The sequence below is a fragment of the Puma concolor genome, chromosome E1 (genome assembly GCF_028749965.1).
Source record: "Puma concolor isolate L17-30 chromosome E1, mPumCon1.1.hap2, whole genome shotgun sequence".
In the NCBI taxonomy this organism is placed as follows: Eukaryota; Metazoa; Chordata; class Mammalia; order Carnivora; family Felidae; genus Puma; species Puma concolor.
Window position 1 is genome coordinate 47645965 of NC_141680.1, and position 23836 is coordinate 47669800.

The 23836-nt window shown below is 43.3% G+C and overlaps 2 protein-coding genes across 12 annotated transcripts in view; both read left to right on the forward strand.

Annotated features, from left to right (window-relative positions):
- The window catches only part of EFCAB3 (EF-hand calcium binding domain 3), a 235506-nt gene extending 227464 nt beyond the window's left edge, over positions 1–8042 (forward strand). For all 7 annotated transcript variants that reach the window (XM_086687643.1, XM_086687646.1, XM_086687641.1 and 4 more), the window contains 2 exons: positions 2573–2695; positions 5521–8042. In XM_086687643.1, the coding sequence (XP_086543769.1) occupies positions 2573–2695; positions 5521–5847 (450 nt within the window). In that variant the 3' untranslated portion in view covers positions 5848–8042. The remainder of the gene's footprint in view (positions 1–2572; positions 2696–5520) is intronic.
- A 2479-nt stretch (positions 8043–10521) lies between these two features.
- METTL2A (methyltransferase 2A, tRNA N3-cytidine) lies at positions 10522–23473 on the forward strand. Of its 5 annotated transcripts, none has more exons than XR_015244225.1 (9): positions 10522–10677; positions 10885–10976; positions 12925–13280; positions 14594–14643; positions 14980–15040; positions 16985–17124; positions 19205–19311; positions 21198–21404; positions 22219–22303. XR_015244225.1 is itself a non-coding variant. In XM_086687651.1 (9 exons), the coding sequence occupies exons 1-9, from the start codon at positions 10568–10570 to the stop codon at positions 22371–22373; spliced, it is 1137 nt and encodes a 378-aa protein (XP_086543777.1). In that variant the 5' UTR covers positions 10522–10567; the 3' UTR covers positions 22374–23473. The 5 variants fall into 5 exon arrangements, 4 of the variants coding, with proteins under 4 accessions (XP_086543777.1, XP_086543775.1, XP_086543778.1 ...); XM_086687651.1 differs by having other exon boundaries at positions 21339–21404; positions 22219–23473; XM_086687649.1 differs by lacking the exon at positions 22219–22303 and adding an exon at positions 21535–22202 and having other exon boundaries at positions 21339–21404.
- Positions 23474–23836: the final 363 nt, after the last annotated feature.

Genomic DNA, 23836 nt, shown 5'->3' on the forward strand with positions numbered 1-23836 from the left:
AACACACTAGTTTAAAAAAACAAGGATGAAAAAGAAAAATACATAGACAACGGATCATCTTTCAAGTTTAAAATAAAAAAGGACACTGAGACTGATTTTTAATAATTCTCAGATATATGTTCTCTAAAGGAGACACACCTAAAATACAACACAGAAAGTTTGAAAGTAAAAAGACTGAAAAAGATAAATTAGGCAAATACAAATCAAAGAGAGCTGGTATCAATATATTAGCATAGGGAAAGTAAAATTTAAGGAAAACATAGCTAAAGATAAAGATGCTATTTAATTACTTTTAAAAATCTTCAGAAAGATATAACTATCCTGAACCTGTGTGTACCTAGCAAACTGACAGATAACAGTTAACAGAATTGTAAGGATTAACTTTAGACTTTTTAAAGGCACTATGCATGCTAAAAAAGTGAATAGGCAAACCCATAATCACAGTGGGAGATATTTATCATGCATCTCCAGAAACTGATAAAGCAAACTGAAAGAAAGAAAGAAAGAAAGAAAGAAAGAAAGAAAGAAAGAAAGAAAGAGAAAGAAAGAGAAAAGAGAGAAAGAAAAGAAAAAATAAAAGAAAATAGGAAGGAAGGAAAGAAAAAAGAAAGAAAAGAAAAGAAAAGAAAGAAGGGAGATATTTATCATGCATCTCCAGAAACTGATAAAGCAGACCAAAAGAAAAGAAAAGAAAAGAAAGAAGGAAGGAAGGAAGGAAGGAAGGAAGGAAGGAGAAAGAAAAGAGAGAAAGAAAAGAAAAAATAAAAGAAAATAGGAAGGAAGGAAAGAAAGAAGAAAGAAAAGAAAGAAGGGAGATATTTATCATGCATCTCCAGAAACTGATAAAACAGACCAAAAGAAAGAAGGGAAAGAAGAAAAGAAAAGAAAAGAAAAGAAGGAAGGAAGGAAAGAGAAAGAAAGAGAAAGAAAGAAAGAAAGAAAGAAAGAAAGAAAGAAAGAAAGAAAGAAAGAAAGAAGAAAGAAAGAAAGAAAAAGAAAAAAGAAAGAGGAAGAAGGAAGAAGAAAAAAGAAGAAATCAACTCATCTTACAAAAAACTCTTATCTGTTAAGGAAGAGAGACATGGAACTAAAGCGTAATATAGAATCAGAATCTAGAAAAAAGTTGTTTCCGGACATGGGGAACTTGAGCACATTAGTAGCCAGGGGGAAGAGCCCTTAGAGCTATGGTTCTCAATCCTGGCTGCACAACGGAATCACCAAGGAGAGCTTTTAACAGCCCTGTGCCCAGGCCACAACCCTAACCAATTAAATCAGATCTCAGGATGGGGCTTAAGCTTCAGCATTTTTTTAAAGTTCCAACATGCAGCCAAAGCTGACAACCGCTGCCCGAGGCAGAGAAACTGAAGTTGTAGGAGAGGGGCAAGACTGGTTATGCCATTTGTGGAGCCCAGTGCAAAATGGAAATGTGGAGCCCCCTTGTCCAAAAATCACTAAGAATTTAAAGACAGCAACAGCAGAACAGTAAACCAAACTCAGGGCCCTTCTAAGTACGTGGTCCTGTGTGATTGTACAGATCACACACCCACGAAGCCAGCTCTGGAACAAGGGAAATTGAAGGGAAATGGTCCAGGGAGCAAATAAATATTCGGGAAAAACTCTCACATCGAAGAGGCAAAGAGGAAAAATCAGGCTACAAGATGGAGAAATCCTAAGGTGGAAAGAAGAGTGAAAAGAATGTATATTAGGCAGCCCTGGAGAGACAAGATCGGTAGCTGAGGGAGTGTGCAGACCTGGTTTCCCAGCAGCCACTAAGACTGCTCTGAGGGCTGTAAGAGAGTTAACGGCAAATGAAGAAAAGTAATGGCAGGCGGTACAACGGGCCTGAATGAGACTGGGTAATACACGTCTTCAAAGAAATCAATGAGCATATTTACGTGATTTCTGCCAGCATTGTTCAGCAGCCCAGGAGCAGGGAAAATGGATGGCTGGCTCCCCATGGGAAGTTTGGAAGTACTGTAGGTTGTCATCTGTGGAGGGCACCAGCTTCATTTTCAGAGCTTGGTGATGGCTTGGGAAATTTGGTGAAAGTAGAGTTGGCTCCTCTCTACCTTCCATATCCATTCCACACATAAGCCATCTCTTCTTGTTTTAATGTTTATTTACTTATTTTTGAGAGAGAGAGAGAGAGAGAGAGAGAGCACGTGTGTGTGTGTGAGCGAGGGGCAGAGAGAGAGAGGGAGACAGAGAATCCAAGCAGGCTCTGCGCTCAGCACAGAGCCCCATGCGGGGTTCGAACTCACTCAGTGTGAGATCATGACGTGAGGTGAAATCAAGAGTCGGGCGCTTAACCAACTGAGCCACCCCAGCGCCCCATCTTCTGGTCTATACTTCTGAGTAGGCTTCATCATTATGAAAGAAAATTTGCTAAATGCTCATTTACACATGGCACCATACCATGTAGCCCAAAACAACTGACAAGTGGCTTAGCAATTACCTTCTGTATCATACACAAACCCCTTCATAATGCAATGTATTTCTCCTTATTATGTCTATGTTGTATAATTCAACCCAAAAGATATCACTAACCTTCTTTTTTTAAATGTGTATAAAGGCAGCAAATATAAAGCCTATTGACCCCGTCTCAGGCTGTCCTACTGACATCCTAGCCATTGACCAAATGCTCAAAAAGAAGCAGAATTGGACAGTGACTGATGCGGCAGCTATTAAACAGCCCGTGAGTATTCACTGTTGGCACCTTCTCAGAAAGCACTGATGAGAATATTTTCCATTTCAATACTACAACCATAAACCCCAATGTTATTTTTTCTGCTCTGTGTCTTTAAAACAAGACAAGCTCATTTCTCACTTTTACCCATGGCAATGACGCTTCTTGCTCTGTAATCAAGTGGATTCAAATGTTAACTGTTATAATTCATCCTGCTAACCACCCATGGAACCATACCCAGCATCGCTTCTGGGACATTCATTTGTTTCATGCTGGAAATAGCATCTAGGTAAGGCAGCCAGCTGTCACAGTGAGGGGGGTGTACTGAGGGAACCATGATGAGTGAAAGCATCTCGATTACAGCAGCTAAAAGGATAGTTCAAGAGCACTTGCCAGGTGCCAAGCACGGTGCTATATAGGTGCTCCACAAGTACTCTACGGGTACTAATTCATTTACTGATCACAACAGTGCTTCCAGATAGGTGCTGTTATGGTTCTTTGTCATTTTAGAGATAAGCACAGAGAGGTTCACTTGTCTAAAGGCAGAAGGAATAGAGGAATAGAGCCAGAATTAGAAACACGAGCCGTGTGGCTCTGGAATCCACATTTTTAACCATAACTCTGTGCTCCCTGACTACCTTTGTGCCGTGACATCTTAGCAGCTTTTATACTCCACAGAGACAGACTGGGGTACATGTATTTCATGCCGCCTTCTGCACGTGACACTAATGATCAAGGTCTCCTGGATGGTTTCCACTTCCTTGGCCTTTACAGTACTGCATCTTGCAGCTCTGTGTCCCTTCCTCTCGCTTTTCTTTCCTGAATGTTCATCCCTTCAGTCTTGATGGTTCTTCGTTTTCCTACTGCTCTTCCCATTATAGGCACTCGTCCGGTCATTTGTTCAGTAAATATCTATACATTATTAACAAAGTTCTAGGTTTACGGGATACCACGGGGGAGGAAAAAACAGAGTTCCTGCCCTCCATGAGCTTGGAGTGAGGGTGAGAAGGAAATAAACAGTAGTAATACATGGGGATAAGTGAAACAACAGGTGAGGTCGGCACTGGACGCCACAAGAACACAAAGGAGTGGGCTCCCGACCTCTGTCTCATCATGGCACATACTCATGCTGGAATAAATGGAGGCTCCTTATAGCCGGAGGCCTCCAACCCAGAGTACCGGCTGCCCCAAGGGCTAAGGAGCTTGAGGAAGGCAGTCAATTGGCATACCTGTAAACCAGTCACAACAGAACTTTGGGGATCTCTGCGTTAAGTGAAGGAAAAGCCAGGGCAAGCATTCTTTGCACTATCTCAATCTACCCTTCTTGTTTCAGCTGCCACCTACACACAGATAACTCTTAAATCTGTCTCTAGCCTAGACTTCTTTCCAGTACTTTCACCTTAGCTCATTGGCTGCCTGATGAACATTTTTACCTCACTGTCTCAGCCTATCTAACTCTACCAGTCCAAACCAAACTCGTCATCTGCATCAAACGGGCTCTTCCTTGGGGATTCTGTATGTCAGCTGCTGATACCACCCTCTACCCAGTCAATGAAACTAGAAGGCCAGAAGTCACCCTTAATTTGTGAATTGTCCTCACTCCTCACATCCACCTACAACCAAATCTGGCTACTCTTGTTCTCCTGAAAATTTTTCAAATCTGTCTCCTTCATCCCATCCTATCACTACTGCCTTCACTAGGCCCTCATTAGGTCTTGCCTGGACCCCCCCAACCTCCTATCCCTACCTCACAGCTGCTCCCCTCCACCCACTCTCCACACAGCTGCTCATGATCTAACATAAAGATCCAGCTCTGCCCCTGTCCTGCTTAAGAACGAATGCTTCCCTCTCAACAATGGCAGGATTTTTCAACTCTATTTTCTGCTCCACACTCTGAGAGACTTATCTCCCTTCCGTCAGAAACAGGTGGTAATTGTGGTACCTGACTGGCTCAGTCGGTGGAGTGTGCCACTCTTGATCTCAGGGTTTAAGTTTGAGCCCCACATTAGGTGGAGAAATTACTAAGAAGGGGAGGGGAGGGGAGGGGAGGGGAGGGGAGGGAAGGGGAGGGGAGGGGAGGGGAGGGGAGGGGAGGGGAGGGGAGGGAAGGGAAGGGAAGGGAAGGGAAGGGAAGGGAAGGGAAGGGAAGGGAAGGGAAGGGAAGGGAAGGGAAGGGAAGGGAAGGGAAGGGAAGGGAAGGGAAGGGAAGGGAAGGGAAGGGAAGGGAGAGTGGCTCACTACAGCATGATTTTCACTGAGGAAAGGGCTCTCCCAACCTCCCTGAGATCAAGTCTAAGGGCCAGTACAGCACAGTGCTTTGCCTGCCTCATCTCCTTCACTCCTTCCCTCCCACTTTCAAAACCTGACACTTTAGGTAGTGCTTGTGCCTCTACCAATTCCAAAGGCCTTTGTTCCTTTGTTTCTGCTGTCTCCTGTCCCTGAAACTCCTTCCCATCACCAGTGACTCTCTCAGTCTGGCCAAACCCTTGAGGAACTACTCAGCATCTCTCCCTCCCTGTCCTAAGCTGGATTGAGTGCCATCCTTGGCACTCCCATTATATCCAGAGCCTGTCTCTATCCCCCATTTCCTCCTTGTTTTAGTCTATTGTGTTTTTAATATTCTCATAACATTTCTTCTCTCATTATTCCCAAATCATACATTTCGATTGTCCATCAACTCCTAACTTGCATGTCCTCAAAAGGTCCTACCAATGTGTAAACTCAGTGATGTTCAACCAGCCTGGGAATGTAACTCTTAGGATATCTAGAATTGTGGTCCATAGGTCAAAGATATGTTAAGGTAACTACTGCCAACTTCTGCTCTCTCACTGCAGGTGAAGAGAGCTATAGATACCTATAACTTGGGAATTGCCCTGGAGCACCGGAAAGACATGCTAAACCTCTGGCAGAAGATCCGAGGGGATTTAATTGGAATAGACACTAAAAATGAGTCCTTTTATGATACCTTTTCTACTTACACATGGTCCTGGAATGTTTGCCAAGAATTACTTTCACCAAAGGACTTAAGGTTATATGATGCCTACATGAATAGGCATACCTTCCACAACTCTGTATTCTCTTCTTCCTCGGATATCAGTGAATGTGACACAGACACAGGAAGAAAACGAAAACGGAAAGGTTTCAAAGGGTTTCGACGATGAGATTTCTACATTTTCTAAACAGCTCACTGCAAACTACTTTTTCATAGATATCAAAATTGTGGTTTCTTGCTTTTGTCTAGTACATTCTTAGCAGCTGGAAATGTTGACATCTTTTGAATTCTGACCAGTAAAAAAGTTTAAGTCATAATGTGGTTTCCCTTTCCTAATTCTTACCTAGTAAATAGAGGTCATGTGGTTTTTTTCCCCAGCAAACAACTGCACTCTGCTGCCCCCACCTGGCTCAAAACGGCCTGGGCACGAGGAGAAAACCTGAGATGTGCGCTTACCTTAAGGGCCTCTGTGAGCCCCTAGGGGCTCTCCCTGTAACGTGCCTCTTAGTTTATGTGACTGTAAGTGGCACTAGGTTTTTGATTATTTGTAAAAGAGGCCAAAGACAGCAGATGACAATGATCCTTCAGTTCCAGGGAATAATATCACCATCTCCCAGGGAATCTTGATTAAATTTAGGTCTTCCTAAGACTCCTTAGCCACACATCTTCAGGCTGATCTCTTGGATACCTTTTAAAAAGGGATGTTGTTTTCAGGGCATCTGGGTGGCTCAGTCGGTTAAGCACCCGACTTCGGCTCAGGTCATGATCTCACGGTTCTTGGGTTCAAGCAGCACGTCGGGCTCTGTGCTGACTGCTCAGTGCCTGGAGCCTGCTTCAGATTCTGTGCCTCCCTCTCTCTCTGCCCCTCCTCTGCTTATGCTCTGTCTCTCTCTCTGAGAAATAAATAAACATAAAATTTTTTTTTAAAGTTTATCTCATCCATTACACTTGTTCTTTAATGCATTTAATAAAGATGCACATATGTAACTATATTACACGTTTGGTAGTTATAATTTTTATTGTGGAAAACTACACACAAAATTTACTATTTTAATCACATTTAGGTGTATATCATCCATTACATTATTTTTTCCTGTTAGAAAAAGGAAAAAACATGTTTCACATTGATGGGGACAGTGGCTTATAATATAAAATCATAACATGCCAGAAAAAAGCAATGAAAATAGTGAAGTCTCCTAGAACTATTTAATGAAACAGTCTTGAAGTAAATTTGTGTTACCTTGAAGAGTCAAAACTGTCTAAATATATTTGCCATTCTTTACAATGTTACGATGTTGAGAAAAAGAAGCTTATTGACAAGTGGCCATGTTTCTTACCTGAAGAATAAGATTTATGGTTTAACAGATTTTTTTCTTTTTTTGGTATGGCTATGACCATAATAGGAAATCTAAGAGATGTAATTTGGATGCCAAAATTAGAATTCCTGAAATATATTCTTGGATCAATGAGATAACAGGAAAGAATATTTTTAAGCATATCTGTCCTGGAAAATCTAAAATGTACAGTAACACAGTCTTTCTACCAAATTGTCACATACTGTAGTAACAGTATAAACTGGCATCTTGTCAGTATAGCAATAGGTACTCGGCCATTCATTCAACAATTATTTTTTTAATGTTTATTTTTGAGAGAGCACGTGCAAACAAGGGGGGGGAGGGGCAGAGAGAGAGAGGGACAGAGGATCTGAAACAAGCGCTGTGCTGACAGCAGAGAGCCTGACACGGGGCTTGAACTCACAAACAGTGAGATCATGAGCCGAAGCCGGATGCTTAACTGACAGGCACCCATTATTCAACATTTATTGAGTTGCATACTATGTGTTGGACCTTGTTCTAGGACCTGGATATAACAGTGAACAAACAGATAAAATGCCCTGACCTCACAGCTTAGTAATCCAGCTAATTATAACCACTGACTCACTACTTCCACTTCTAGACATTATTCCTAAAGAAATAATCATGAATATACAAAATGATTTAGTTACAAGGATGTGTATCGTGTTGGATTTTAAAGTTGCCTAAACGTCCAGTAAGTCATGGTACAGTTCTATAAATTAAAATGATGTTAGAAAAGACCATTCAAACAAAAGAATGATATTACAAGCTATCATCAGGTTATAAAATAGGCTACAACTGCTCAGAGCCATGAGAAGGCTGTATGGGATTGTTCTAGAACCTAATTATGATTGTAGTTGCACAAATATAGATTTTTATGAAAACTTATCAAACGGTACACTTAAAATGGGTGAATTTAATTATATGTAAACTATACCTCAATGAAGTTGTAAAATAAGAGGGCATAAAGCAGTTCTGAAACTATTGTAATTTAAAAGTTACTTCTATAGGGGCGCCTGGGTGGCGCAGTCGGTTAAGCGTCCGACTTCAACCAGGTCACGATCTCACGGTCCGTGAGTTCGAGCCCCGCGTCGGGCTCTGGGCTGATGGCTCAGAGCCTGGAGCCTGTTTCCGATTCCGTGTCTCCCTCTCTCTCTGCCCCTCGCCCGTTCATGCTCTGTCTCTCTCTGTCCCAAAAATAAATAAACGTTGAAAAATAAATAAATAAAAGTTACTTCTATAAATACATAAGAAAAAAAAAAAAGACTGGAAGGTATACACCAGTGTTGTTTTTTTTTAAACCAAAGTATTTAATGGGTTAAATTAAGGATGGAATGGGGTAGTTTCTTTTTTCTTTTGTCTAAATGTTCTACAATAAACATTTATTTTGCAATAAGAAAAAAAAAAACACAAAAGCCTGTTTAAATTTGTTAAATCAGCTTATTCAATTATCTAGGCCTGCTACATGTTCTGTGAAACTTTAAGGAGAGCAAATCAGGACACCAGGGTCCCTTCCCCCACTTTCAGTTCCAGAGCACATGCTTACACAGACCGGAATTTCCACTGACTGGAACTTAAAGAAAAGCATGAAATAATTACCCACGTCCCAGGTTGACACCCAAGGCAATGATCCAGACTGAGAGTTGTTAACCTTTCCAGGCTTTGAACCCATGCCACCCAGCTGGAAGAGCTCTTCCAGCTCACCAGCAGAGGGACCCTTAACTCCCCTGAAAAGTTTTGCTTGCTGAAGATACAGTCCAGCGCGAAGTCTGGTAGCACAGAGGACTCAGAGTCACGTCTTCCAAATTTCTGCAGAAAAATAACTTCAGGTGCTTCAAAAGATGGAGAAACATGAGTTGTACAGGTCAACCAAAGATAATTGTACGAAAATTCAGGATACTTTTCTCCCATTTCACCAAAAGGGCCCAAGTTGTTTGCCATTTTCAATGACTAGTTATGGGAATTAATATAGTAAGTGACTTCAAGTGAAAACAGAGTGAGCTCCCTGCAAGAAACTCTGCAGTGAGAATGTTGATTAGGAGCATGAATAGCTTTTGGTGTGGGGAGAAAAACGAGTGTAGAAGAGACAACAAGATGCCAAGAATACATATAAATCAACCACTATGTCCAACAACTGGCCTCGAGAAACTGTAAAAATCCTCGTCACTTGTTTTTTGGAGAGGAGGTCTTGTTCAAAATATTTCAAAAGACCATGAGAATGGCAAAAGTGTTTTCAAATAAAGCACAAGTTCTCTACTCTCTTATCTTTTCAATTCACTCACATATTTTTCTTTGTGATTAAGGAGGATTTAGGGCCTGTTCCAGTTTCTTTTCTGAGAAAGATACAGAACCTCTCATAGCTCCCCTCAGTTTTGCGTATGGAAAGAATCTGCAATGAAGGGAACGACACCTGGGTACCAGTGTGCTGAGTCTAGTAATGCACCATCTAAGTAACTAATTAACCCTTTCCTTATCTTCTTCCAGATGGTAATCATTACTCTCCTGGAACTCTTCTCAACTAACCTTGTGCAGACAGCATGCTTTCTTTTGAGAATCAGTTTGTAGTAATTATCCAAATAGAAATGGAAGGCTGAAAATGTATGAACATAACAAACTATGTGTGTTTGCATTACAATCCTGATTGTGTGAATACGCTCGGATATGGATAATTCCAAAAAGTATGTGGTTACAAAAAATTTTTTAACTTGTCCTTGGATGGATATTCCATTTGATTAAACAGATAAACCTTGCGCTCTCAGAATTCATTTCATATCCTCCTCCCAGAAAAATCTTTTTTTTTTTTTCATAGCTTTTCACACTACAAAAAGCTGACGATGGAAGCTGGAAAACTGCCAGATTTCCTCTGCCAGCTTGCTACCTTCCTCAAATTCTTCTGACCATAAGCTCCATGGGACTAGCTACCTTTAATTCTCAAAGTGATTTTTCCTGTCTTAAAACTTGAAGGAGGGGTGCCTGGGTGGCTCAGTCATTTAAGCGTGAGACTCTTGATTTCTCCTCAGGTCATGATCTCGCAGTTCAGGAGATCAAGCCCCCCATCAGTCTCTGCACTGACACTGCAGAGCCTGCTTGGGATTCTCTGTCTCCCTCTGCCCCTCCCCCATTCTCTCTCTTTCTCTCTCTCAAAATAAATAAACATTTTTAAAATTTTTGAGGGAAACGGGGGAACCTGCTAGAGGACCCCAGCATAGAGAGGAGGCTCAAGCTTAATTAATGTCTCCCACTTTCTTGCGGGCCTGCAAGACCACTAGGGCCTCCTGGCAAGGGATGGGGAGTAGGAAACCCACTCCGAGAAGACATTCGGCCAGAGTACGCCCCGCCCCATTCCCCAACCCCATCCCCAACTCAGGCCCCGCCCCAGTGGGCGGAGCTCGAGCACCAACCTCCACAGGGGACTGCCGCGCCCCGCCCTGCCCTGGTCCTTTCCCGCCCAGACGCCGCGACTTCCGGAAGGGGGCGTGGCTCCGCAGGAAGTTTTCTCTTTACGGAAAAGTAAGCATATCCGGCTCCGGTGTCATGGCTGGTCCCTACGCTGAGTGCGCGCCCGCTGCCGTCGGCCAGAAGAGGCAGCAGTTTGGGAGCCGGTTCCTGAGCGATCCGGCGCGCGTCTTCCACCATAATGCCTGGTAACCGCCCTGCCCCTCGCCTGGCCTGCGGCCCGCCCTGTGGCCCGCCGCCCCGGGCGCTGCGAGAAGCCCCTGACCGCCGGCCACGAGTCCCGCTGCCCTGCTTGAGGCGCTCTCCTCCCGTGGGAGAGGCGCTCCGGGGCCAGCGACTCACCCTGCCCGCGGCTGGAACGTGAGGCCTCTAAGCTGCCCGTTTGATTTTCCCAGGGACAATGTTGAGTGGTCGGAAGAGCAGGCCGCGGCGGCGGAGAGGAAAGTCCGGGAGAACAGTACCCAGCGAGTGTGCCAGGAGAAGCAAGGTGCGCCCAGGTGGACCCTCGGTGGTATCTGCAGCCAGTGTACTGCTGAACGCACTGTCCACGAGAGGCAGAGAACCGAGACCGCCAAGAGTCTTTGTTACTGGACTGATACCGAACTCGGGGGTAGAACGGGAGGCGGGGGGGGTGGTGGGTTAGGACGGAAAAGGGCGTCACCCTAAAATCTTGTTAGAGCAAACAGGGACTTTTGTTTTGGGCTTTATTTGAGAGTAAGTGTATCTTGATATTTTCTAGCGATTAAGTTTTAGTTACGTTGTCTAGACCCATGTTAATGTGACTCGCCTTCGTCGACCGTGTGGTCACGTGATTGGCTTAGAGGCTGTGCTTTCTCTATGTGATTGCACTTTTACTGAGGAAATGTGATTGAAGCTAGTTTCTAGTGATCTGATTCCCAATGTTGTTGGGGGAGGAAGCCAATGACTGGTGAATGTGTCTTTTCTTCGCTGTGAGGATTTAAGGCTTCTGCCGAGGAGAGCTGGGTGAAGCAGAGTGTAGATAAGTCTGGCCAAAGAAAAAGAGGCTCCTTCTGGAGAGGTGGATGATTTCACTGCAGAATATCTCTGGGTACTAAAACTAGTACTGATTGGGCCTTTTTCCTAAAAGACAATTGAAAGTAGGACTAGAAACTGAGAGGGTAGCAATCCCACAGTTCAGTGTAACAATTAGAAGATTCCAGTTGCAAAATACTCACTTTACATGCTTTGACAGAGACTAGATCAATGCAGGTTAGAGTTGAAAGGGATTTTGAAAATCATGTAGTCCAATATCCTCTTTTTACAGTTAAAGAAACTTGGACCACAGGACATTAAGTGCCTTTCCCAGAGGTAAGCAGTTAGTTAGTAGTAGCAAGGGTGGAACTAAAATCCAATTTCTTAGATTTGTATTCATTTCTACTACACTAGTCAAGGTCTGGCAAAGAACCAAAAACTGAAGCCTTAAAAAAAAAAAAAAAAAAAGAGGGGCGCCTGGGTGGCGCAGTCGGCTAAGCGTCCGACTTCAGCCAGGTCACGATCTCGCGGTCCGGGAGTTCGAGCCCCGCGTCGGGCTCTGGGCTGATGGCTCAGAGCCTGGAGCCTGTTTCCGATTCTGTGTCTCCCTCTCTCTCTGCCCCTCCCCCGTTCATGCTCTGTCTCTCTCTGTCCCAAAAATAAATAAACGTTGAAAAAAAAAAAAAAAGAAAGAAAGAAAAAGAAAACAAAACTCAAGTCTAACACTGCCTTGATCACCTTAGACTACAGCGTAAACAGTCTACCCTTCTCAAGTCTCTCCTGTCCTCCATCATCAAAACTCTTCTCATCTGAAGACATTTTTCTCTCTTGTCCGCATTTCTCCTTTCCTTTTAGCCTTGTTTCTATTTTTTAGTATCTTGTGGTATTACTGAATTCATTTCTTAGCTCCACACTCTATGAAGAGCCACAGACGGGAGTGTATTTTAAGAAGAGCTGCATGCATCATAACCATTGAGTTTACATGGGGAATAACTGAAGAACCTGGGACGTTTCACTTGTAAAAGAGAAAATTTAGAGGTGGAAATAACTGCCCTTAAATGCAAGAGTTGTTCTGTATGGCCCTAAGAAGTAGTAGAACTTTAAAAAAAGAAGAAGAAATGAAATAGGACTTTTTGATCAAAAGACAGATTTTTTGCTTAATGTTAGAATTTTCTAGTAGTTAAGAGCCACCCACAGATGTGGGTGGAGAATTGGTAGTAAGTTAGCTGGCAGAAGCTGGACGCCCTAGAAGGACAGGATGCAGAGGGAGTTCAGGTAGGGTACGTAGTAGGACTAAAAGATTTCCAGCTCTGAGACAATGGCTCTGCTTGAGGATACTTTTAGTATAAAATGACATCCAATGAGACAGAATGGTATATGACATTAGGGACAAATAAAATCCTGAGAGATGGTTTTTTAAACTCTTCCCTTAATGTTCACAGTTGATTATGAAATAAATGCCCACAAATATTGGAATGACTTCTACAAAATCCACGAAAACGGGTTTTTCAAGGATAGACACTGGCTTTTTACCGAATTCCCAGAGCTGGCACCAGGCCAAAGCCAAGATCACTTGGAGGATTTGCCCTCCGACAACAAGAGGAGTGAAGTACCTGAATGTGGGACCAGTGAGGATGGACCTGGTTTAAAAATAGAACAGCACAAGTGTTCTTCAAATCGTCTTGAACATGAAACACAGACAGCTCCTGTGGAAGAAAATGTAACTCAGAAATTCAATCACCTGGAAATCTGTGCTGATGAGTTCCCTGGATCCTCAGCCACCTACCGAATACTTGAGGTAACCCCCCTTTATTGTCCTGATAATGGGGTTAATGAGGCTGTCGTACACGTGGGTGGCCTAGGGAGGCTGACCACAAAAGTGGTGAAGAAGGTGCCTAGACTTGACTCCTATATTGGCCTAGAAACACCTCCTTTTTTTTTTTTTTTTTTTTTTTTTTTAGCTAACGTTATGTACTAAATTCAGACCAGATATTTGGTGGTTGTAGCACACAGATACATCACCTGGGGTGCTACTTGGGAACATCGTACTGCCCTGAACGTTGTAGCATCGTGCTGTACCTACCACCTAGAAAAGGGTCCCAAGTCACAAGACAAAGTCTTTTACTTCTCTTGTAATACAGTTAGAACATGGAGGGGTTAGTTGGGAGGGTGCCTGCTTCTCCGGCATGGGAGAATTCTTGTCTTCCTAGTTGGGGTGATGTGGCTGAGGCCAGACGGTGACTATACACTCCCCCAGAAGCAGATTACCCTAGGGTTGAGTATACTTCCCGCATGACCTTGTCAGTAGTCCCTTACCCTCCCCAGGCGGAACGGGACCTCTGCCTCTCTGTCTGCCTCATAGTTACGAGGATTGCATACATTGAGGTAACATATGTAAAATGGCTTAGAATTGTGTCTGGCAAGTAGTGAGTCCTTAGTATATGGTGGTTGTTTTTATTATTACCACACCCAGACTAATCTTATTTGTGGTCCCCTTTTCATAAATTTTTCAGCTTAGTCAATTAGAAACATTTTTTCCAGTAATGATATAGTGCAGTTCAGTAAGAAAATATTTCATCTATAGGACTGTTTGCTAAAACTGAAAAAGTAAAAGCAATCTATGCCCTTTTTTCCATACCAACTCCCTTCTGCTGTTGAAAGCCCATGCTTTCAAAGTCTTCTATGGCTGCCTCTTTTAGACTTTCTGAGGTCAAGGTCAGGGAACGGCATGGGTACTATTTAGCTCTGGTCACCACACCTTCCCTAATGGAGTTAGGAGGCAAGATTATTGATTATTTATCTAGCTCCAGGAATTAAATTTTTTTTTTTTTAATTTTTTTTAATTTTTTTTTTTTAACATTTATTTATTTTTGAGGCAGAGAGAGACAGAGCACGAACGGGGGGAGGGCCAGAGAGAGAGGGAGACACAGAATCTGAAGCAGGCTCCAGGCTCTGAGCTGTCAGCACAGAGCCTGATGCGGGGCTCGAACTCACGGACCGTGAGATCGTGACCTGAGCGAAGTCGGACGCTCAACCGACTGAGCCACCCAGGCGCCCCAGGAATTAATTTTTTGGAAAATCCTGTAACTAAAAGTTCATTTCTGTCTGCAGGTTGGTTGTGGTGTGGGAAACACAGTCTTTCCGGTTTTACAAACTAACAAGTAAGTGTGTTTAAAGTTTAACTGTGTGACCGCACAGAGGAGAAAGGGCTGTGTTGTTTCTCAGAACTTACTCCAGCAAACTGGCAACAGTGGTTATTGGGCACCATGGGTGACGGGAGATCGGATTTATGGTCTGGATTTTTTTTTTTTTAATGGTCTTGATTTAATTTGATTTCTAAGTTATCTTTGTCATCAGGAAAATTAGTAAGATTCAAAACCTGTTCCATTGTTAATATATGGTGTCTTTAATATTTTAACCTCTGCTACACAGGAAAGAGAACAGACACAATTCACTTTATAGTCTTAATCGTTCTACTGTTTTTCTGCCCATTTCAGTGATCCAGGACTCTTTGTTTACTGTTGTGATTTTTCTTCCACAGCTATAGAACTGGTCCAGGTGAGTGTAATTGCTCCTATCCATCATTTTCACTGGTTAGAGGGGAAAACGTCTTCTAAAAGTCAGGGTCTCTAGCAATGTTTTTAATTCTTGTGTTTTTTTAATTTTTTATTTATTTTTTAGAGAGGGAGGGAGGGAGGGAAAGAATCCCAAGCAGGCTCCGCACCAGCAGTATGGAGCCCAGTGTGCGGCTCGAACTCACAAGCCATGAGCCAAAGTCAAACATTTAACCCACTGAGCCACCCAGGTGCCCCTTTTATTTCTTATTCTTATGTGGTCCGAAAGTAAGAGATTTACAGGCAGCAGTAGCGGAAAAAACTAAACATGAATACAGAACCTCTCACTGGCCAGCTGTGGAACTTTGGGCCTGTCTCCTGACCTCTCCAAACTTTCCTTTTAAGGATTGAAATGAGAAGACTGTGTCTAGTCAGAATTCTTTGAATTATAAGTCACAGAAACATCTAGACAAACTCAGCCAGTGAAAGAAAGAGAAGGTCATGCAACCCAAGGACGTAAAGTGTAGCCAGGACTGTAACTGAGCCCTAAAAAGGTGGCAGATACCAAGGCAAGTTGACTAGCCAGTAAGATGGCACCACCCTCTCCTCCTCCTATCACAGTACCTCCCTCAAGTTCATGGTTTCCTATCAATCATAGCTCAGTGCCCATTTGTCCTTTGTTTGTTCTCTGTTTACAGACCAACTTTCTGTAATAGGTTTTTCCTGGTTTTACATATGATCCTGGCATGCTCACCCTTACCAGTCCACCCTGTTCAGCGTTCTCAGAGCCTCACCACAATGACTTGTCCTGATTCCAAAGTCCCCAGGAATAGTCTGATTGACCCAGCCCAGCTGATAATCTACTTGCCTTGTTTGAATTAGCGGGGGACAATGAGGAATAAAGTCACATTTTTGGAGAAGAGATATGGAAAGGGAAATTACCCTAAAATGTGTCTGTTACAATCATGTCTAATGCTTGTAGCAGAGGAGCTCCAGAATTGGTAGTTGTGTCTTTCTGGAGTTACTTTCATGGATCCAGACCAGGTGAATATTGAGGCTTATCTTTAGTTAGTTTTGGGGTTTTTTAGTTAATTTTATGGTAATAAAATATACAGTTAAATTTTCCACATCTAGAGACATAGGTTTTCCTGGAGAATTCTGTGGTCTGTGTAATATGGTATAGTTGAGTTGGGAGTTGTTTTAAATCGTGCTCTTAAATGTTTAAATGTCTGTATGTTTTATCTCTCTCCTGATGGGGGTTTTATTTTTCCTTATGGCCACTTACCTTCCTGATGATTTTCCAGTCTTCAAATCTAACTCTGCATCAGAGTAAAGAATAAAAGTAGAGGAATGAAGAACTCTAGTTTTAAAAGTACCGGTTAAGGGCACCTCGGGCTGGCTCAGTCAGTGGAGCATGCAACTCTTGATCTTGGGTTGCAAGTTTGAGCCCCATGTTGAGTGCAGACATTACTTAAAACAAAAATCTTTTTTTAAGTTTATTTATTTATTTTCAGAGAGAGAGAGAAAGCACGAGGTAGGTAGGGGCAGAGAGAGAATCCCAAGAATCCCAAGCGGCACTCTCAGTGCAGAGCCCAATGTGGGGCTTGAAGACACGATCTCTGAGATCATGACCTGAGCCAGAGTCGGACACTCAACCGACTGAGCCACCCAGATGCCCCAAAACTAAAATCTTTTAGAAATAAATAAACAAAAGTACCAGTTGGATTCCACAAGCTCCTCTCTGGAATCGTTCAAGAATCTTAACCTTTGAGTAAGATTGCGTGCCTTCATGATTAGACCGATGACCCTCAGTGGGCAGTAGCTGCAGTTACACTTAAAGCAAGATAAGATTTCCTTGAGGCCGTGTGAATGTGTGTGTGTGTGTGTGCGTCTGTGTGTGTGTGAGAGAGAACATTTTCTAACCTGTGTGTCTCTCAACTGTCTGCAGACAAATTCAGCATATGATCCCTGCCGGTGTTTTGCCTTTGTTCACGACCTGTGTGATGAAGATCAGAGTTACCCAGTGCCCACGAGTAGTCTTGATATCATCATCCTCATATTTGTTCTTTCTGCAGTTGTGCCAGACAAGTAAGTGTGAGGTCCTTTCACCAGCAGTGTAACAAAAACAAAGCGTTCGTCAAAGTTGGGCCCTGAGTAAGAAGGATCCTCTGATAGGCAGGGAAAAGCCACTCTGTCAAAGTGTTACGAGTGTCTCATCCCTTTTCCTAGATTTGCAAGTTCCCAACTTCTCTTTCAGCCTCTAAACCTCTGCCTGTTGACTGCAGTGATTGGTCATCGTTCTGGTTTAAGATCCCTAAGGAATGGGAGAGAAGTCTTTAGTGGCTGTGTTTTTTTAATTTTTCTTTTAAGTAATCTCTGCACCCAGCGTGGGGCTCGATCCCAAAACCCCAAGACTAAGAGCCACACACTGTACCCACTAAGCTAGCCAGTCACCCTTCATTGGCCTTTTTATTTTTTTATTTATTTATTTATTTATTTATTTTTTTTTTTTCAACATTTATTTATTTTTGGGACAGAGAGAGACAGAGCATGAACGGGGGAGGGGCAGAGAGAGAGGGAGACACAGAATCCGAAACAGGCTCCAGGCTCTGAACCGTCAGCCCAGAGCCCGACGCGGGGCTCGAACTCACGGACCGCGAGATCGTGACCTGGCTGAAGTCGGACGCTTAACCGACTGCGCCACCCAGGCGCCCCATCATTGGCCTTTTTAAATGCTTGCAGTAAACCAAGCTTATTAACAACACAGAATTTATGGTGAACCTTAACTCAGGTGTTCCTTTATGCTTAAGTTCTTTGGAAAACTGCAGTTACAAGAGAGTTCCATAAAATAAAGTTTAGATGAAAGGAAAGTCAGTTGCTAAACTCTAAAAGATGCCGTTAAAGCTTCTTAGGGACGCCTGGGTGGCTCAGTTGGCTAAGCATCGACTCTTGATTTCAGTTCATGTCATGACCTCGGGGTCATGAGATCGAGCTTGAGGGGCTCCTCTCTCGGCATGGAGCCTGCTTCAGATTCTCTCCCTGTACTCCACCCCCACCCCCACCCATGCTCACATGCACTCTTCTCTCCCTTAAAAAAAAAAACAAAAAAAAAAACTTCTTAGACATGGGCAACCAGCTGTCCTGATGAAGTACTGTCCTCAGGAAGCAGCATCAGCCAAAGACCCAGAGGAGTGACTGATTTTCTCTAGCTCCCATTTCCTTTAGGATGGCACTGAGTCATCTGACCTAACACGGACATTGTGAGTGTGGATAAAGGCAGATGCAGGACAGCCCAAAAGCCAGGCATGCTTCTAAACATTGATAACTGCAGAAGTTCAGGGGCACCTGGCTGGCTCATTCAGTAGAGCATGTGGCCCAATCTCAGGGTCATGAGCTCAATCCCCACATTGAGGGTAGAGTTTACTAGATAGATTTTTTTTTTAAACGGCAGAAGTTTAACTGCTATAGACTTAAAAACTGACATGGACTGAAACAAAACATTAGAATTAAAATTCATTATTCAGTTATTTAAATAGACTGTGTAGCACTTATACTTCTGAGGTTAGCACAGCCGAAACCCCCACGAGGACTGTGTATGGAAAGTGCAGTCAGAATGGAAAGCTCTCTGCCGAGGTGCTCATTTGCATGCTGACTCACCCTGTAAATTGCAAGTTCTTAGGGTTTGATCTTCAACAAATGGAAAGACACAGTCTCTGCGCACAAACAGCTCGGGCCTGGGGGGGCAGGCAGAGGAGTCCACCGACCAGTAGTCCTCACTGCAGGTTTTCAGCATGGCGCCCAGAGAGGCACAGGCGCACAGGCCAGGGGCGGCTTCCCTGGGAAGTAATCGCAGGAGTGGGCGGTGAGCCAGATGCAGAGTATGTAACTTGGCCCATGGTCGAACTCTCCAGCAGAAGCAGGTTGTCCTCGGGCCTCTTCATACTGAAGGGACTGGGTCGAAGCCACAGTTGTGAGCAGACCACAGAAGGCACATCAGAAGCTCAGACACACGCTCCTGTTCTCATCTGAAGGGAGAGCAGAGGAGCTAAGATTTCAGGGGCCATGTGTCAGCAGGGTTATGAAGTCCACTGGCTCTTCCAGACGTGCTACAAGGAGAAGGGACCCTGTCCTTAAGGAGACCTGATCTTGCTTCTCTGTTGCCCCACAGGATGCAGAAGGCTATCAACAGGCTGAGCAGGCTTCTGAAGCCCGGAGGGATGATGCTTCTGCGAGATTATGGCCGCCACGACATGGCTCAGCTTCGATTTAAAAAAGGTATCGTGGGAGTACCTGGGGGGTTCAGTCAGTTAAGTGTCCAACTTCGGCTCAAGTCATGATGGTGCAGTTAGTGAGTTCAAGCCCTGCAATGGGCCCTGAGCAGACAGCTCAGCCTGGAGCCTGCTTTAGATTCTGTGTCTCTCTCTCTCTCTCTCTCTCTCTCTCTCTCCCTCCCTGTGCCCCTCCCCCACTTGTGCTCTATCTCTGTCTCTCAAAAATAAATGAACATTAAAAAAATTTTTTTTAATAACTAAAAAATAAAAAAGGTATCATGGGGGCACCTGGGGGTTCAGTCGGTTAAGCGTCCAACTTAAAAGTTCAGGTCATGATCTCATGGTTCATGAGTTCGAGCCCTGCATTGGGCTCTCTGCTGTCAGCAGAGAGCTTGCTTGGGATTCTGTCTCTCCCTCTGTCTGCACCCCCCCCCAAATAAATAAATAAACTTTAAAAATAAAATAAAATAAAACATATTTTGCTACCGTAAGCAAAACAACAGATTGGCCATCCGAATAGATGTATAAATCCGTGAAATCGATTAGAAACCTAGAGTTACAGCTCCAATATGAAATCATTTAATACATGACAGAGGTGGTATGTTTTTGAAGATTGTGTGATCTAGGTATTGGGCAAATCTTTAAAACCAAGACCGCTGCATTTAGAAGAGCTAGTTTTAGAAAAGACATTTGATTACATGAATAATTTTAAACAAAGTATGGCCAAAGGTACCATTAAAACAGTTTAAAGACCGATAATTTTGGTGCATAGAACAGATAAAGACTGCATTATTATCTGTGCTCTTCGGGGACTGTTGGTACGTTGATAGGGAAAAGATCAGCAACCCACCCAAAACACAGGGAAGAAAATTTTAGACTTGATTCCCAGAAGAACATATCCAAATGACCAAAAACAAACTTGAGGGTAACAAAAATTAGGATGAGATGACCACTTCTTTAATCTGCCAACTCACGAAAAGAGCTATGCTTCTCCATTAATGGTTTTTGTTTTTGTTTTAAGATTTTTTTTTTGAAGGAGAGAGAGAATGTGAGTGGGAGAGGGGCAGAGAGAGAGGGAGGCACAGAATCCAAAGCAGGCTCCAGGCTCTGAGCTGTCAGCACAGAGCCTGATGTGGGACTTGAACTCACGAGCCGTTAGATTGTGACCTGAGCCAAAGCAGGGTGCTTAACCGACTGAGCCACCCAGGCGCCTACTGGGTTTTTTGAGCACACTGGGGCTATTGACTCAGTCTAACAGTCCTTTCGGGAATTCCTCAAGAACTAGCATGTAATACATATGTAAGCAAAATCTCGAAAACCAAGTGAATGCCTCTGGAGAGGGGAATCTTGTGCCTGCCGCGTGGGGTAGATCCCTTACTGTTGGTCTTGGAAGGGTTTCCGTTCTGCATTCCCAGATGAGAAGAGCAGTGTACAGACAAGTATTTTAAAGTTGACCCCACATGTAAGAGTAGCTGGAGAGAAATAAGCAGAAGTGAAGCAAGTAAGATCATATTGGCATTCAGAAGGTACAGAGGGGCGACGTACCAGGTTGGTAAATTGACGTTAGGTCAGAGGGCTTGGCGGCTGAAGGGAGAGCGTCCGTAACCAAAACAGCATATGTCTTGTACTTGTGAACGAGTGTGGGCACGTGGACAGACATGGGAAATGGTCATGGTGTCTATCTCAAGTTTCCTTTCCTCAGACTCAGCTATGGTCCCTGGCTTTTATTTATTTACTTTTGTTTTACAAAGAGTATGTGGTATTTATGTAGTCAGGGAGGGGGGAAAACACCTTCCAACACGAAACAACTCTAGAACAGAAGGCTGAGGTTCACATGTGTGACGTAACACTGCATTTCGATCACTCCCCTTGGGGTCCTCTTCTCCGAAGATTCCTGCAACGTGCCCAGAGCAACCAAGAAAGGATTCTGTTCTCTGCCCAAGAAATGGTATCACGATGTACGTTTGATTGGCAGTGAAATTCAAGGAAGTGCTTTAAAGTCTCTCTGATGTTTATCACATCGCCCCACAGGTCAGTGTCTGTCTGAAAATTTCTACGTGAGAGGCGATGGTACTAGAGTTTACTTCTTCACACAAGGTATGGAAACGCTCCTCTTTCTTCATGCTAACAGTCCCCCAAACACCAGATCAAATGTTGCTTGATACAGTCTCGGAAGTAAAACTGTCATGCCCCTTCTGCCTTTTGAAGACTTTTCCTGCCTTTCCAGGCCACCTGAACGGTTCACTGTTCTCCACACGGGCTCCACTTACAGGAGCCTTCAGTCCTCTGCTTTGCTCCTCGACTGTCTGTGCTTCCTCCCTGTCGCTTTGTCCCAAATGGAAAACCTGCCCATTCGGCAAGACCCCAGGGCAGCTGGTTTTGCCCTGTAAGCCGGGTTGTCCTGTAGGTGCGCCAGAATTAGGCTGTGCTCCCCGTGCCCCGGCTCCCAGGTGTAATCCAGAATTGCCCTGCTCTGCGGCTTGCCCTGCCTCGGGGTTCCTCCCCCACCAGTGCCATCCTTGGGCCCTTTATTGTGCCACATACTTCTTTGAGCTGTTGATTAAAATATAGTGGAAACTCTCTGCTAAAAAAGTGGCTTTGACATTACGTGCATAGAAATTTTGCATATAACCTTAAGGTGTCCATAAAGCCCTTGAAAATTCTTCCCTGTCAGCTCTAAGGCTCTCCCTCTGGATTCCAAGGGGCCCTTGCCAGAAGGTTTGGCTTCCCCCATTTAAACATGAACTTAATATTACCAAGCTGCTCCTACACTTCTAAATAAACAGCCCTGCTGAAGCCACTTGTAATACATAAATAAAAACAGTCTCACGGAGCCCCATTTAATATAGGAAGTGGTGGACCATGTTTTTTCTTTAGCGGAAAATATGTAAACATCTCTTTTCCGAACCAGATGAGCTGGATACACTTTTCACTACGGCTGGACTGGAAAAGGTTCAGAACCTGGTGGATCGCCGATTGCAAGTGAACCGAGGGAAACAGCTGACCATGTACCGAGTCTGGATTCAGTGCAAATACCGCAAGCCTCTTCTGTCCAGCGCTGGCTGAGTGGCACCTGCTCCTGACGCGTGAGCTCATTGGAGCTTTTTAAAAAGAACATGTGGGAAAGTCCAAGGATTCAGACTTGAACCTTAAACCTAGAAAAAATTGCTTTTTATCAAGATTCTAATAATTGTCCTTCCAATTTGGGAAGGCCTTTAATATGTACTTTCCTAAGTTTTTTCTTACTTTGAGATATCAAAGAATCTTTCTTGCCATTTTGTAATTTATCATAACTAAAATTTCATGGGAATCGTGAATTCAAAAGGCGTCAAGAATTTATTTCCATGTGGAAGTATTATACATGATAAAGTATCATCTGACTGTGAGTTGCATTAAATTATTTCGGAGTTCAAATATCTGGACTAGGCAGTTGATATACACGGTGAATAAAGGTCTTGTTCAGCGAGAAGCACGTCAAGAAGAATCCTCTTTCTTTGGATATTTTCCTGACTCAGGGGCACCTGTGTGGCTCAGTTAAGCATCTGACTTCGGCTCAGGTCATGATCTCTCAGTTCACGAGTTCAAGCCCCACATGAGGCTCTGTGCTGACTGCTCAGAGCCTAGAGCCTGCTTCAGATTCTGTGTCTCCCTCTCTCTCTGACCCTCCCCCACTGGTGCTCTGTCTCCCTCCCTCCCTCCCCCCCCCAAAAATAAACAATTAAAAAAAATTACTGCTTTAAAGAGAATCAGAACATGTCCTTGTTACGTGTTTATTTAGTCATGATCTCCACTTAACTCTAGTTCTGTGGAATTTTAGACACTGTTCCCCCTCTAAGTAACCTATTTCTCAAACAGTAAAATGATCTAGACTTTTCTTGGATGTAAATTTTAAAAAATAAATAAGTAATGGGAAAAAAAGATCTTGACATTTAGCAAACTTGTCTCGTTTTTTTTATTGTGCCCTTAACTGTTTGACACAAAAGGAATTGAGAGAACTTTATTTTAGCCACATGACTGTACAACTGAAAATGATCATCATCAGTATTGCTTTTTTTATGTTCTGCTTTTTTTCAGTTACCACTCCTACATGTTTCCCTCTTGGTGGTTCATAAGTTATACAATGTATTCTTAATTTTTACCAAATAAAGAATTTTCAGTTCTTCCTATGTTTTGCATGTTCAACTCAAATATTCCCATAATTGCTTTTTATCATTGTATTACATGTGGAAATGTGATAAGAAACAAGCAATTTTTTTTTTTAATTTCAAACGTAAAGAAAAGTACCAATTACCAAGAATATTGCAAGAATAGTCCATTTTCTTTTCAGAATAGTTTTTAAGAATAGGTTGCAAGGTGATGTCCCAACTCTCCTGCATATTTTCATGTATAATTCCTATAACTAAATACATTCTTTTTTTTTTTTTTCAACGTTTATTTATTTTTGGGACAGAGAGAGACAGAGCATGAACGGGGGAGGGGCACAGAGAGAGGGAGACACAGAATCGGAAACAGGCTCCAGGCTCTGAGCC